Below are 16619 nucleotides of genomic sequence, written 5' to 3' on the forward strand. Positions count from 1 at the left end.
ATATTTGTTATAAATCCATAATACTAAATTAGACTCTATAGTCTAGAGTATCACTACTAATTGCTCTTAATAGAGAATTAGCTCTATTTGAATATTGTTAATCATATAAAGCATGCTTTCGTATTTAACAAAGTAGTTAGTTAAATATTGTCTATTTATCTACTTTAAATTGATAATAATTAGTGGAGTGATAAATTTGAGGTTAATTGGATTAATTACATCTAATAACGTACCATACCATTATTACTACTATACCATAATAAATGTACGAATTTTTAGGTGGATCTATCTAAACTCGTAGTTATTGTTCATGGATTAATGTAGACTTGTGGTTATATTTTCGAATTCTCCATAGTCTAGGAATAATATAGTACTGAAGTGATATTTTATTTTATGATTTCATCGCATTCATATCATATATATATATAGATATTTATTTATAAATCAACATAATTATATTTATTTTACTATTTTATAATTATGCATGGATTATTTGGTGTATTTCTGAGTATGATAACTTCGATTTGTATGTCATATAATTGATGACATTAATCACTGTACTACCTGCAAGTAATGCCATGTAGTTATGTCGCATCTTGCAATGTTTGTTTATCTGCCCAACCCAAGATTGGGGGTAGAGTGTATATAGTATTTATATTTTATTTTGATCAATGCCAAAGGTTGTTAGGATAGAAGGGGACTATTAGGCTATTACGTGCACTAGCTTGAATAGGTGTAATACCGTTAGTTACGAAAACTAGACATAGGATGATCTTAAACTATAATTGGGACTTAGGGTTGTAGACCTACCAGTACCCAACGTAAGATCAGGGCATCCATAAAGCTATGTGCTATTGATTTTGTAGTGTGCAATGATGATGATAGATGTGAGGATGTGGGCTTGTGACTTGGGTTCTTAGTCTAACGGCTCCATACAACTAGAATTTTAAATTATATTTATATTTGTAATTAAAGTATATATAGATTTTTAAAAATAATATTGAATAATAATAATAATAATAATAATAATAAATATTAAGAAATTTTATAAATCAAACCTTATATTTTACTTATTTTGTGATTCATACCTTGTTTGTGAGGATTTTGTAATTCGATCCTCCTTTTTTCCTATAATTCTTATTTAACACTCTATGTAATAATATACATAATAATTTATAAATATCTAAATTACCCCTATCTTCTTCAAGGGAGAGGTAGAGAGGAGAGGGCAGGGAGAGCAGGGTAGGAGGGGTATTTGAGTAATTTAGTCGATGTTAGTCGGTCAAAATAACCTTAGAGTGTTCAATCTTTATATAATTATAGACAAAAAAAAAAACAGTAGGGTTATAAAATTTTCAAAATGGGGTGTGGATTACAAAATAGGCAAAATATAAGATGTGATTTGTAAAATTCTTTAAATATTATTTTAATAGTAAATTCTTAAAATTAAGTATATATATTACAAAATTGCTTAATAATATAATATTTATGATTAGTTGCAATATTTTTTATTTTATACTAAATAAATAAAATTTAACTTAAAAGGTATAAAGGTTAGTAATTTATCCTTCCATGAAAATTAATACATTCAAAAAGTATTATTAGTATTATTATTATTATTATTATATGAGGTGGTATTATGCATGGATGGCCATGCATACTAGCACGTGGCACGAGAGGTGCCGCACAGCACCCCTCATAGTAGCTTTGTCGCTTGCCATTGACCTTATTATTAAGCTTGCCATCGCCGCTCACCATTCACCAAGTTGTCGTCACCCGAGCTCGCACCTTTGTTGGGTGCCCTAACGAGAGGGAGGGAGGGAAGAAGAAAGGTTGAGAGAGAGAGAGAGAGAGATTACAAATTTAAGTTGCGGATCCATTGCCTCAATGAGCAACGATGGTGATGGCAAAGGTGACTAGTCCCTTATCTTTTTCTCTCCCTCTCTTATAGCATGATCGACAAGTGCTGCAGCACGTACTGTGCCGTGCCAGCCAGTGATTGGCACGGTCCGTGCTTGTGGCATAACTATCGTTGGTATTATGTATTATAAGTGTTTGAGAGAGAGAGAAATGATGAATTATGATAAGATATTTGAGAGAGAGGAGAGTTGTTTAGAAAAGAGGAGAGAGGAGAGAGGAGAGAGGAGAGAGGAGAGATGAGTGATGAATTATGATACTATTTTGATAAGATGTTTGGGAAAAAGAAAAAAAGATAAATTATGATAAAATAATGATAAGATATTTGTAAGAGATGAAAGAGGAATAATGAATTATGATAGGATATTTAAGAGAACTTTGAATTAAATCAAGGGTAAATTAATAATTAGATTAATGTGTGGTATAAGATGTTATTATAATAAATAATATTTATATTCTAGAATATAACTATTTTAATATTTAGCTATTATTCTAATAAAGAGCGGTATTCTTGACTTAGAAAAATATTTCAAGAGGGAAGAACGTGGTCCATGGGTGTAAAAGGAGTTTAGAATAGTTATTTTAGGTAAAACCATGTGTGCCCATTTGTAATTTACCCTAGTATTTAGCAATATTTGGTCCATTTTCTCCCCTACCGCCTCTTTCTCTATTGGAGTCGGCGGAGTTACGCTGACGCGAGTGTCGTCGGTCTCTCTCTCTTCGACTGAGGTGCACTGATCTCTTTTCCCCTAACTTTCGGCGGCGGCGAGAACCTCCGCCTTGATTATTTCTCTTTCATGGTGGTACATGCTTGCTGTGGGTATCTGATTGTAGCTAGGGAATCTGTTGTCTCCTTTGATCTTCTCTTTCTCAACTTCTTTATATCTTTTCCCCTTCTGCTACATTATTTCCATGGATTGCGCAAGGCTATCTTGTGAATTTGAGGACTTACATGGTTTATTCTTCACTCAGGCTTAGTGAAAGCGATGATCAGGTTGAAAGGATTTCAAAGATTATTGGGACCGCCAGCTAGAAGAAGCTTTCCTCAGGTTACACGATATTCTTCTAATATTCATTCAATTAGCTTGTTTTTACTAGTTTATCTTTTAATACATGCGATTTCTCTCCATCCTTGTTTTGATATATCTTATATTAAATATCATTTGAAACTTTTTTTATCATTATCAGCTGGGAGTGTCATCAAAGTTCTACTAAGTGGAGGATTAGTGTTAAACGTTTAAATTTACATGACTACTATTGCTCTTAATGGGCGAGAAATTCATCTCCTCTTATTCCTAACTTTGGAGGGATCCTAAAGGTTGCCTCCACTATTTTTTTTCCCTGGGTTCTGATTTGAGTCTGGTACCATTGGGAATCGGTTCTTCAGTTTGGAAGATAGATACTATTGTAAAAAGAAAAGATTCTACTGAGAGTGCAGTTGATCCTAAAGGTTGTGTTTTTAGCCCCTTTAAATTAATAAAATCCTTCGGTTTGGACAGGAAACTTTCATATAGACAATAGTAGACTAGGTAATTGCAACTCACAAGAGCTTATTATTCTTCATTTATAGCTCGATAGTGACCAGTGTTGCTACTTTGCAGTGCATGTTAGCATGTAATGATCCTAACAAACATATAAATGACAGGAAACATGTTTTAATTAGCCTTTTTCTCCTTAAATTACTAGTTTATGAGCTTTTAAAGTTTTGATTTCATTATGATTATTGGAAATGTATTTGCATACTCAAATGTCTTGCCAAACTACCTTACCGGATATTATTGATCAGGAGTAATAAATCATAACTTTTAGAAAGAAACTCAAGCTTAAGATTAAATTTGGTATATTTTAATTGATTTCAAGCCATATATGAGTTAGATAGAATATATCTTTTAACTGATAGGATTAATGTCTTTGATTTTATGTAGAAAATTCTTATGAGTTATTTTGGTTCAAACCTATTGTATCACTTTTTCTAAAAAACCCTGCCTTTTATAAAAATATCTATTTAACATCTTGGGTTAATTTTAACTTATCTCACCTTAACATATAAGAATCTAGAAAAATCTAGAAATTTACATTAGATCTTATTCATAGTGGTGATACTTCTAAAATTTCTAGGTTATCTTCCTCAACACCTATAATGAACTCATATGTAATGGTTTTACACTAACAATCATATAATATTTTCTTGGGTCTTTTTCGTGTATATCTTTAAAAATCCTTTATTTGCTCATATGCCCCTCTAAAGTTGATATTTACGTGTATAGCCCTCAAAAATCAAAATATATCCTATTTGCATAAATCTCAGTAATTTAATAGAAAAAAGAAATAATACCTTAACTAAGAAAAATTTATGAAAACTAGAATAAGGATAATTTCATCTTTTTATATCTAAAATTATTCAAATTTTAACAATTAGTTAACTTCAAAATCCCCATGCAAACAATGAGGGTTTTAACATGTATACATGCAAAACTGGTGTATTTTGAAGGGTATACATGTAAATATCAAATTTAGAGGGACACAAGTATATATTGGATTTTCAAAGGGTATGTATGCAAAATCCCTTTTTGTTTCAATTCTTCCTTTCTAACTTTTGTGTTTTTAGTTCCAAATTGTTCATATGTCATTGGTATTCAAACTGTTTGCTCATGTTGCTGAAATTTAGATATAGTAACATTAGGAAAAATAAGTGATTCATTTTTAGCCCTTGTACAAAGAAAATTGATTTTTGAACCTCTTTTGTTCTCATGTCACATTGAGATGGTAATAATAGGGTGTTATTTGGATATTTTGCAAAACACAGGGGTTTTTTAAGAAAAGGAGATAAGGTAGGGTTCTCACCATTAAAAGCCCACAATGTAGTGGGGGTATTTTTGAAACTTTCCCCATTTTAAACATTATGAAAATAAGACTTAATTCAGTTTCAATGTCTTACACAGGTTACTCCTTCATCAAGAGTTGGGGAATATTCTATCTCATTTCGATATTTAGCTAGTGCTTCTACAACTTCAGAACAAAGCAACGCAAAAATATCACCACCAGTTGATTCTAATGAGGGGAAAAGGACTGATGAATCAGATCAAAAACAAGATTCTAAAAAGCCTGTCCGTGGAGCGGTAATTAATACCTTGTGTATTTAAGTGGTTCTTTGTAAAGATGAAATTTTATTCTCATATCCCTCTCAAGTTGGAGGTCTTCATCACTATTCATCTTTATTTGCTTTTGTTTGTGCTCCCAGCCATTTCAAGTTGTTTGATAATAACTAACTCATTAGTTGATATTTTGCAGCCTGTCTCGTGGTTGAGTCTTCTTTTGCTTGTCATGACTGGAGGAGGACTTATAGTTTACTATGATAGAGAAAAGAAAAAACACATTGAAGGTAGATTACTGTGGTGAGTAAATAGATTTTTTAATTAGAACCTTTGTGATACTTTTTAGTTTTTACTTCATATCAAGTGATTTATGAAAGATAATGAATTAATTCTGTTGAGTTTTCATAATACTTCAATTAGAGCATGTAGTACTTCACTTGATAGCCAGTATAAGTCCTCGGCAGTTTTCCCAAGGTGCTTTCTGTGATGGTGATATATAGACCTTATGGTGTGTTAGGATGAATCTCTTGTCACATTCTGACAGAACCCTGTTGCCTTCTTGATGTCCATCTGCCTTATATGTTGTGTTTTGAGATATGAAAATATATCTCCATCACATTTCTGATACATTTAGTTAGAGTCTTTTCTTATTGTATTAGTTGTTTATTTTCATTAAAATAAAATTCCTGCAGGTCGCGTTCGAACGTGAAAGGGGTCGCGTTGGAACGCCCTTGTGAACGCCTGTATCAGGTTCGCAAAAATAGAGAACGCAAAATATGCGTTTGAATGCGGTCGGGCGTATTCGAATGCCGCGTTCGAACGCCTGTATCGCGTTCGCATATACAGAGAATGCCTTTTGTGCGTCCAAATGTGATTGTGCACGTTCGAACGCGATCGGCAAGATTTCACTAGGATTAGGGTTAATTATTGTTATTAGGGCTTGTTGGTTAGCCTCTATAAAGGTGTGGATAGCAGCCAAAATCAGAATGCTATTGGATTATTGATTTTTTGCATTGCCTCTTATCTTCTCTCTATTCTCTCTATCCTAATCTCCCTCCTATCTCTTCACCAACCTACCACTTCTACCGTTGGCAAAGTTTCTCTGTGATGGGAATTATATATAAAATTTTTTGGATGTATTATTATCTGATTTGATTTTAGAGTAACCAATTTAATTAAAACTCCTAAAAATTTAGGAGATTTGATTATTAGTTTGCTTTAAGGTAAGTATTGTTAGAATTTGATTGATTTTTAAGTCAAAAGAGTTCCAGTTTGGTTATATATCAAAATGGGAAAAATCTTAATGAGATCAATTTGTGATTTGATGCAATCTCATTATCTCTATATGTAGAGTTGATAAGAATTCCAAAAAAGTAGAAAAAACATTTGAACATTTTGAGAAATAATAATTTTGTTGAGTATCTTGAATTTATCCTTTTGTCCTTCTTCCTCCTCTTTTTTGTGGTGGATATTGCACTTTCTTTCTCTCACCTTTTAAGTGGGTTTGATCTTATTTTCCCCCAAGCTTGGTGGGTTATCTTTTAACTTTCCTATCTATCTAGGCATGCTAGCACAAAAAGAATACTTGGAGTTATAGTTTTAAAATGCTTTTTGGCAGCCACCTTGGTAGCACTTGCACAAGTCGCCCTGCAAACCCGCAATGCGACTGACACAAGGCTGGAGTAGTCATATACCTATCTTAAATTAATAAGAGAGAGAGACTCACAAGAGCGGGGAGGACGTGCTCTTCCATCTCCTCATTTTTCTCTTCTTTTCTTTTGCTTCTATTTTTGTTTGTTTGTTTGTTTTTTTCCTCTATTTGCATTGGGAGCCTAATTTACCACCTTGCACTTAACTATCATGCTCTCCCTTTGTATATATATACATATACATACATATATACACACATACATAAATTATTATTAAAATATTTATATATGCTATATTAGTCTATAATTATTATTTATTATTTATTTTTTATATGTTAAAAATGCTAGATTACCTTGGTACTCGCTATCACGACGCAGGATAACAATCATGATCGATCATATATCCCAATAGGTTTGAGATATATGAAGTTTTAACTAATTATCCATAATATAATAAAACTCAATTTATTTAATAACTCAAAACTCAAAAACCTTCATAACATACCCAAATTACACAATCATGTCTTCCAATTATCACTTAATCAACATTTAACTTTCTAATTCAAAATTAAAAACCACTACTACAATTGAAGGTGCAAAGACCCAAAATCCTAACTAGAGATAGAGCCCTAGTGCCTCTGTTCATTTGTCACGCTACGCTAATTAGCATCTGAAATATAAAGTGTTTAATAAGCTATCAATTTTAGCTTAGTGAGTGAATCCACTCACGAGCTAGAAAATGAATATTTATCTAATATGAGATAGAAACTGAAGCTCAATAATTAAAAATAATAGCCAACAAACTCATGATATGAATAATAAGCATAAGCCATAAATGTAATTAACAAGCTAATATCATACTTTGTTTCATTATGCAAACCTTCTCAATCTTAATAATGTCAAACCCATCATAGTTTAAGATTGGGCTTATGGATCCACATTAACTAGAATTCATCTTGAGTTGCGCTCGAGTCTTTTTCTTATAAATGATCAGGCTAGGGTTACCAAAAGGTATCACTACGTGATAAACTCAATCTGTCTTTTCCAACGATAGTCGTGCCACAAGCACAGACCGTGCGTAAGAGAAGGAGAGAAAAAAATTAAAGGATACTCATATTCGTCTTTGTTGTCGCCGCTTGCCTTCGTCGTCGCTCGAGCTCGCGTCGGGTGCCCTAACCCGAGGGAGGAGAGAGAGAGAGAGAGAGAGAGAGAGAGAGAGAGAGAGAGAGAGAGAGAGAGGATTATCGGTTAAAAACTTAAGTTGCGAATCTAATCTACAACTTGAAAATAATCTTTCTTCCTCCATCGGGCTAGGACACCTGACGTGAGCTTGGGCGATGGGTAGCTCAACGACGAGATCAATGGCGAGCGGCGAAGCTATTAGGAGGGGTACCATGTGGCACCCCTCGTGCCACGTGCTAGTATGCAGCCGGCATAGCAAGTGCTGACCGACACGCCCTGTGTAGGCAAGGCCATCCATTGGTCTTTTCTACTAACCATACAGAGAGATTAGAGTCACCCTATGGAGATTTTTGGTTTAATTTAAGACTATTTTCTAATTGCGTTAGAGTTGCCTAAATGGATTATATAATCATTAGGAATATGTTTGTCCCCTGGACTGTTATTTAATTATGCTAGAGTCACCTAAATGGATCATATGTTAATTATGTCTATTTTCTAGATTTCAAGGTAAATTTGAATTACCATAGGGAGATATACGAAGAATATCTAGCCTGGGTCTGTTCTTAAAGTTTTACGATGTATCAACTATGTTTTTTCATTAATATTCAAGATCATTTCAACTTCTATTTACACGGAGTATAGTAATGTACTAAATCATATATTTTGTAGATAGTATATAATAATTAATTTGCACACAGAAATATAATAATTAATTTAACTAATATCTAATTTCTGAAAGAAAAATCTAATTTAATTATAAATGGGCCAAATTGAACCCAAAGCTTGGATGTTGAACTGCAGCCCACCTAAATATTTGAATTTGGGTTGGGCCAAGGCCCAAACCCAACCAAAACTAAGGGTTGGGTCTACCCTAGCCCAAGCCTAGTTCACCCAAACCCTAAATTGGGTTTGGGTTAGACTACACATGTGTTGTGATCTAAAGACTCCAACCAAGTCATCCACCATAACCCACTAATCCAAAAATATACACACAAAGCTCTTCATCCTCCTTAGGAGGACAAAGATAGGGATGCAAGGGAGACAACCGTTGGTTATTCCACTGTCAGCAATTCAAATTGTCGACACCAAAATGTTGACGCGACTCCGGCAAGCCACATGAAGTGGAGAGTAGTTGACCGAAGGGGCCAACAATGAGAGGCACACCATCCATGGCCGTAGACTATGGTGGTGGGTGAAATCAATCCTTAAGCCTCAATGCTCCAATAAATGATGGCAAGAGATTCTCCACAAGGTAGGAAACTCGTCCAAAATGGTGGACGGGGCCAGTGCCGAAGGCGGTGAAGCAAGATCTCATAGTATAGCCACCCACGGACACCAAGGGCTAAAATTAATTGAAGAAGGTGGAAGAGGACTCATCTGTGATACTTTTGGTGTTAGTCTCTCACTCTGTCTACTCCCTGGTGATCGACTCCGGCGGTGATGGCTCTGACGAGGTAAGTTTCTAAAAATAAAAAGATTAAGGAGGGAGTAGGAGATGATGGGCTCGTTGGACAAGAATCAGTCTTATGGGATCTTTCCCTGACGAAATCGTAAAAAAAATATCACTCATTTTGTCTCTGAGAGGGAAAAAGAACAGTGCTGCACGTGCCTGGAGATCTCTTAGAATCTTGAGATAAAAGCCATCATTTTCTAACAACGTAAACTTTTAGAATAGTTGATGAATTAACAATGCTGCTTGGTGAGGACCAGTGTTATCCTTCATACCTTTTACATTTCATGCTGCTTTGAAGTAGAGAATTGTACTGGTACTGTGACAGTTTTCATGGAGATCTTTCACTTTAGAAAGTAAATTGTTTTCTGGTACTTACTTTACTCTTCCTTCTTGATTCATAGTTTTGACAACTCTATCGATATGAATTGACAACTCATTTATTTTGTTTTTTTTCTCCTTCAATAAATTGACTTATGCATCTCAGAAAGCTTATATTCTACTATAAGAACCTAACTCATCTAGTAAGCATAATAAGGTCAAATTCCAAATGTGACTGTTATGAAATATCTTGTATTTACTATTTGCTGCATTAGGCATTACTGCTATCTTCCAAATTGTCCTCTTTCTTTTACCAGAATTGAAGACTAGATCAACTACAGTAAAGCAAGGACCATCTGTTGGCACTGCTGCTATAGGTGGCCCTTTCAAGCTTCTGAACCATGTGGGCAAAACTGTTACTGACAAGGACTTCTTTGGAAAGTGGACACTGCTTTATTTTGGCTTTACACACTGCCCAGATATTTGTCCAGATGAACTTCAAAAAATGGCTCTTGCTGTTGATAAGATTAGTAAGTTACTATCCCATTATGTGTCTGGAAAGTGGAAAGAATCATTGGTTGGATTAGGTTGTGCTGTTAATAATTCTCATTCTTCCAAACTTGTAATTTATTCTTGCTTAAATTTTCTCCTAGGTGACATGTTACTGTTAAATTTGCACTTTCTATGTTTTCCCGGTGGCATAGTACATAAATAATAGATTGGGAAAATATTGATATTTTTAGAAACCATTAGACTTAGAAGTCCGCTGCTAGGAAGTTGTAAATCTACTCTTTTGTTACTAACTTTTGTCTTTGTGCTAGCAAAACTTGTATGTGTAGGGAACGTTTATTCATGTAACTATATGTACAAGCACACTTGCATTTGACGTGACCTTTAAATGCAACCTGTTTAACTGTCTCCTTGATTCATCTAGGACTGCTATTCTCTGTTTGCAAGTGGAATAACTGGGGATAATCTATTTTCGGTCTAACCCTTTTACAGGTCAAGTATTAAAAGATAAAAGTGAGATAAAGCAATCCGGTTCCACCTTTTTATTAGAACTATTTATCCTAGGATAAAGAGATAAAAGAAAAGATTGTTGTGCCAGTTAAGGTTTGGAAACTTGGCATCATGATCGGGATAGGGTGTTCGGAAAAACGATATATATTGGCTGTATTAGTTGCTTGTATAGAATCATACTATTTTTTAATTACGTAAAATTTTAAATATTATTTAGAAATTTAGAAAAATTTCTAAAATTTAAAAAAAATAAGAAAATAATAAGAAAATAAAAATTACTCACATATGAAGCCTAAAATCTTAAGAATATATAAATTACGCAAAAGTCGAAACTTTGATAAATACTAAGCTGGCTCTCGTAAATTCTTAGCCTTTATCATCATAATTATTATAAATTTATAACTAATGATGTGTAGGTCTTGGTGCTCCAAAAAATGATTGCATCATACTAGTTATATTATATGGATCTTATTGTGTTTGAGGAAGATAATAATCACCATATGAATCTTGTCTCTGAAGGTACTAAGGATAATAACTAATATATGGATATTGTGATGGCTTCAAATAATAAATACTCGATGTATCATAATCATGAATAATAATATACTCATGATGACGTCGTTGATATGTATGTACATTCTTAGTTTCCTTTTCTTTAATTTTTATACATTTTTGACTTTTCTCAACAAGTATATAAGGGATGATCTCACCAAGGTTCGGAAAATTAGGATTGGCCTTCTGAAAAAGTGATACATATTGGCTGGATGGGCCATATTGGCTGTTTCAGCTATATTAGTCATCTGGATTAGATCGGACTTTTTAATTACATAAAACTCTAAATATTATTTAAAAATGTAGGAAAACTTCTAAAAATTTAGAAAAAAGTTTATCAAAAATAAGAAAATAAAGAAGGAAAAACTATTGTGCAATAAAAATTGAAAAGAAGAACTTAGAAAGAGAGTGAGTGGAAGAAAATCAAACAAAAGAAAGAAAAACCATGATACAGTAAAGGAGAAGAAGAAGAAACCATGGTGCGGTAAAGGAGAAAAAGAAAAAGAAGAAGAAAAGAGAAGAAAAAGGGAGAATCGAAGAAATAAAAAAAAACTAAAAGAGAAATAAAAAAATATATATAGGAATTTGTCGGAATTCACCGGAGCTAGATCTCTTCATGAGAGCAACAACAGTTATATGGTAAGGAGAGAAAAAAAGAAAAGAAGAGTGAAAGAAAGAAAGAGAGTGTGAGAAGAAAGAGTGAAAGAGAGAGAGAGTGTGTTGGGATCGGTCATGGATTGACCGATCCGTATCGAGATCGGCTGATCCGGCGAACCATGGATCTCACGAGCATGTATATCAGTATCATCATTAGTACTAGTTGGTTGACTATCTCTTACTTTGAACGATTCGTACTAGCTATAAAAAGCTGTGTAAATGTCAAATTAAAGGCATGCTAAGGCCTTGCTAATGTGGCAGCAGGACATGCCGAGCTAGTAGCGGCACACTCCGTTGCATCGAAATCCATGGATAAAAGCAAATCTGCCTTAAAATAGATCTGGATAAAAGCAGCACACTCCAATTAAAAAGCAAATCTAAAAAAGATTTGGAGAAAATCATCGAATCGTCTAATTGTTATATGACTTAAAAATAGATCTGCATTCTAGGTATTGATCTACTTTGAAATTCAATTTCTACTTGATAACATGTATGCAACTTTTAACTCTACGACACTTTTATGACTTGATGATGACTTATTTTGCTGTTTCTACACAATTTGGATATGCTATACCTATATCTAAGGCCAAAAGACATTTAGCCATTAAGACCTAGTTTAAGCTATAAAAAGCTGTAAATGTCTAATTAAGGGCATGCCAAGGCCTTGGTAATGTGCCACCAGCATTCTACTCAGCACACACCATGTTGAGCTAGTAGCGGTGCACTTCGATGCATAGTAATCCTTGGATTAGTATCTTTTTGCTTTTTTAGAAAACCAAGTTTGTCCATATCCTATTTCCTCAAAGATAAGTAGTATGGAACAACTCAGAACATTGGGGAATAAAGCTACTTTATCTCCTTTCTAGGACACAGTAGTTCATTTAACATTTTAATTGTTGAAAGGCTCGTGCAAACTTCATCAAGTATTGACATACACTTGCAAATTCTGTTGTGTCAGGGATACTTTTTCTTTATATTCTCATGCATCACAATAAATGCCTATTGTCATTTGCATATTTTTCTAGTTACAAAATTATACTTTCAGAATCATTGACAAAACCATTATAATTCTTCTTTTGCTCTTGTTTTGGTTGATATCTACTGTTTGGTGTTTGTAAGCGCATGCAAAATTTTCTGGTTATAAGTTTACTTTCAGAATCATTAACAGAACCATTGCAATTCTTCTTCTCCTCTTGTTTGGGTTCATATCTACTATTTGGTGTTTGTAAGCGCTTGCAAAATTTTCTGGTTATAAATTTAGTGTTTACTTTCAGAATCATTAACAGAATAATTGGAATTCTTCTTTTCCTCTTGTCTTGGTTCATATCTACTATCTGGTGTAAGAAAAGTGCATCATTGTTCTATTTATTGCAGAAGAAAAGTCAAGGATAGAAATTGTACCTGTTTTCATTACGGTTGACCCTGAGAGAGATACCGTTGAGCAAGTCAATGATTATGTGAAAGGTGTGTTTTCTATACTCAATTTTTGGTACTGTGGATTGCAACTTTGGGCATTTTGCTAAAAGTGGAATATGATGCTTAGAGCTTCCCAAAGCATATGTTATTAATCAGACCTCTTTTATATGCACCAAAATTGTACTACTTTTATTTGTGTAATGAAGACTAATGGAATAGAAAATGTTTTGCAGAATTTCATCCAGAGTTAATTGGCTTAACTGGTACAACAGAGGAGATAAGACAAGTTGCTCGTGCATACAGAGTTTATTATATGAAGACAGAGGAGGAAGATTCTGATTACCTTGTTGATCACTCCATTGTCATGTATGTATTTCTCTGTGCTCTTCATTTTAATACTTTTTGCATAAATTTTCCCTCCTTGATTCTCTCTTTTCTTTCCAAAACAAATCTACTAATCCACTACCTCTTTCCTTCTAATGTTCTTATGATTGATTGACAATGATGGCTTCCTCCATATAGAAGACACCATGATATGCTTGCTTAGGTATTGGGTGCAAATTTTAAAATATGTAACAATTAGAGGAGGAACCGAATGCCTTTATTCCAAGGGAAACCTTTGGTGAGTCTTCTAAGCCAAGAACCTTTTGCAAGGATTTTATTCCTTTGGACATGTAGGCAATCCTTTGACAACCCTGGACTCCTGGGAAGAGAATTCCTTATAGAACATTACCGCTGTCACATTCCTGTGTTCTCACTTTCAGTGGACTCTATAAACTCACTGCATTTACATGAAGTAACCTGATTTCATTTTGGTGGGTTCTTGTGAGTTCTTAAAAAACAATATTATGGATGATGAGCTATCTTAAAGGTTCCAGTATCACAGTACGGGTCTATGTTTGAAAGCAGGAAGCAACAATATTTACCACATATCTAGACGATGATGCAGAATTTAATGAATAACTGAAAACAGTCAGAATTCTGATGTTGATAGCTGAATAAATTCTTCCAAAAGATCTGTAGAAATTATGGTGGCAACACTTGGATTTTTGTAATAGTACAGTTCTTTGGATTAGACTGAAAGGGAAGATAGACTAATAAATGACATGTAGAGAGACATATAAGACTTTGGAGGCAAGGAGTAACTATCCATGTTTGGAATTTATTTTTGTACTGTATGACACATCAGTGTTCTACATTTAGCGACAACCCCCTTTTTTATCCTAAGAATTAGCATTGTCACATACTTTTCCTATGCAGCCTCCTAAATTTATGATTTAATACTTCTCTGTTCAAACCAAGCTGGTCAATTCAAAGCTGAGAAAAAGAGTAGAGCATAACATGCATGTAGTAGATATATATCCATTAAATGAAAAGATTCTAAATGGCCTATCTTCCTCATTAAATATTATAATTTTTTAATCTGAACTTGTAGATTATTGTCTTGATTTTTAATTTTCAAGTTAGGACACAAATCAAAAGGTATTGTTTTTCACACCTAAATCTGGAGATTTTTCCTTGGCAGTCCTACTTAAATGCCATGATAAGCTTATGCTAGGACTAGAAATTCATTATCTAGTTGGATGCTTAACACTGTTAAAAAGTGATTCAGTAATTAAATCTTCATGAATGGGAGATCCACACTTCAATATATATCGAAATGCATTTATTTGTTCAGTGCTAAGGAAACAAAATTAATTGTTCATCTTTTTCTTTGTGAAATAATATTATTATGTCATATTGTCATAGTTATGTTTTAAATAAAAATGCTTTATGAGAGATAATTAGCAGATTTGATAGATAAAGGTTCATTTAAAACCAAATTTACTTGATGTTTAGAAAAACTTTAAAAAGCATAAAAATTAGAATATATAAATTGATATATTATAATTACATATCAATGCAGTACTAGTGTTATGTGAAAGCAGATGATGGTATGATTGAATTGCTCTAGTAGTTGACATGTATATTGTCATTAAGTTTTTTTCTTTAATCTTGATCTAATCCTTATTTGCCTTGACAATTAAACAAGCTTTAAAAAGCATAAAATTTGGAAGGTATATAATTATATATCAAATTGATAGTTACAAACTAGTATTATGTGATTGCCGACGATGATATGATTGAATAATCGATCTGTTAGATGTGTAAAGTCATTACTTTTTTTTTTCTTTACCTTATCTGCCCCAAATGATGCTAAAGTTACAGCAGATTGTTAGTACATATAGTCCTTAAAGGGAATGGAAGTAACTCATAGTGCTTGCTGGTTCTAAGGTAATCAATTAAGTCCATAAAATGTTGTCTCAATTAATCTGCAGCTTTCTCTACTTTAATGCATTGTAAAATCTTTTCAATTCTTTTTAACTGATTGGAGATTTTGTTTGACAGAGTTTTGCTACGCTGATTTTATGCTTATCTACTTTCAGGTACTTGATGAACCCAAAAATGGAGTTCGTCAAATTTTTTGGTAAAAACTACGACACAGATGCACTTGCTGAAGGCATAATAAAAGCAATAACAGAGCACAAATAGAGATTTGTGAAGACATTATTAATTCCCTAGACTGCGATCTCTTAATCTTTCTCTGCCCATCTATGTAAGTGATGGTATGGAATACCATCTTTGGAATGCGGTGGCGGCATATAGAGTGGAGGAATTCCTTAAGCTACTTAGCTTCCCACAATTTCTTCTTCCGGTAACCTTTTTCTTTAATAAATGGACTGTGTCAAGCAGTGCCGACTTATAGATTTATGAGTAAGATGCATATGAGACCAATCTTTACATTGAACCAAAGGGTATTACCATTTCTTTGATTAAATCCATTACAGATTTCCATATTATTTTAAAAAGCTTTTTTCTTTCTAGTTTCTATCTCTTAGTTTTGTCCCTGATAGGGAAAATTCTTTGGGAATTTTGGACTAGATTGCCAAAGAATCTTTTGTGTTTAAAGCACAGTTGCAGTTTAATGATAATTTGTGGTTCTACAGAGAGGACAACTTGCTATGAATAATACTCTTTTCTCAGTGGTTGATGGGATTAGTGACTGGGATCTTGCTCTATGGCATTATTTCTCATTGTCGAGTTGCCCAAATCTTACTCTATACTTTGCAAACTTGATTGATACCATCAAACAAATATCACTGTACGCCATTGTTGCCGTATAGAAAGCCTCTGATAGAATGAATGTTTTATATACGAATTAAAATCACTAAAGAACACTTCACATGACATTTTAATTGCTAAGCTTGATAGTTCTTTGTCTAAGATTATGTGCCCCACTCACTAATTGAGGGCAAAGGTCCATGGCTAATCCAAGGTGACTTTAAGATTTAACCTCCTCTAACTAGGGGCGGTGTGTAG

General features: G+C 33.6%; 1 protein-coding gene across 2 annotated transcripts; it reads left to right on the top strand.

Moving 5' to 3' along the window:
- The first annotated feature begins 2510 nt into the window (after positions 1–2510).
- LOC140765326 (protein SCO1 homolog 1, mitochondrial) lies at positions 2511–16017 on the top strand. Of its 2 annotated transcripts, none has more exons than XM_073104359.1 (8): positions 2511–2646; positions 2890–2966; positions 4860–5036; positions 5209–5299; positions 9932–10144; positions 13218–13307; positions 13493–13625; positions 15686–16017. In XM_073104359.1, the coding sequence occupies exons 2-8, from the start codon at positions 2904–2906 to the stop codon at positions 15789–15791; spliced, it is 873 nt and encodes a 290-aa protein (XP_072960460.1). In that variant the 5' UTR covers positions 2511–2646; positions 2890–2903; the 3' UTR covers positions 15792–16017. The 2 variants fall into 2 exon arrangements, with proteins under 2 accessions (XP_072960460.1, XP_072960459.1); XM_073104358.1 differs by having other exon boundaries at positions 2593–2733.
- The last annotated feature ends 602 nt before the right edge of the window (positions 16018–16619 follow it).

The sequence above is a fragment of the Typha angustifolia genome, chromosome 8 (assembly GCF_048772165.1).
Source record: "Typha angustifolia cultivar Huaian chromosome 8, ASM4877216v1, whole genome shotgun sequence".
Lineage (NCBI taxonomy): Eukaryota > Viridiplantae > Streptophyta > Magnoliopsida > Poales > Typhaceae > Typha > Typha angustifolia.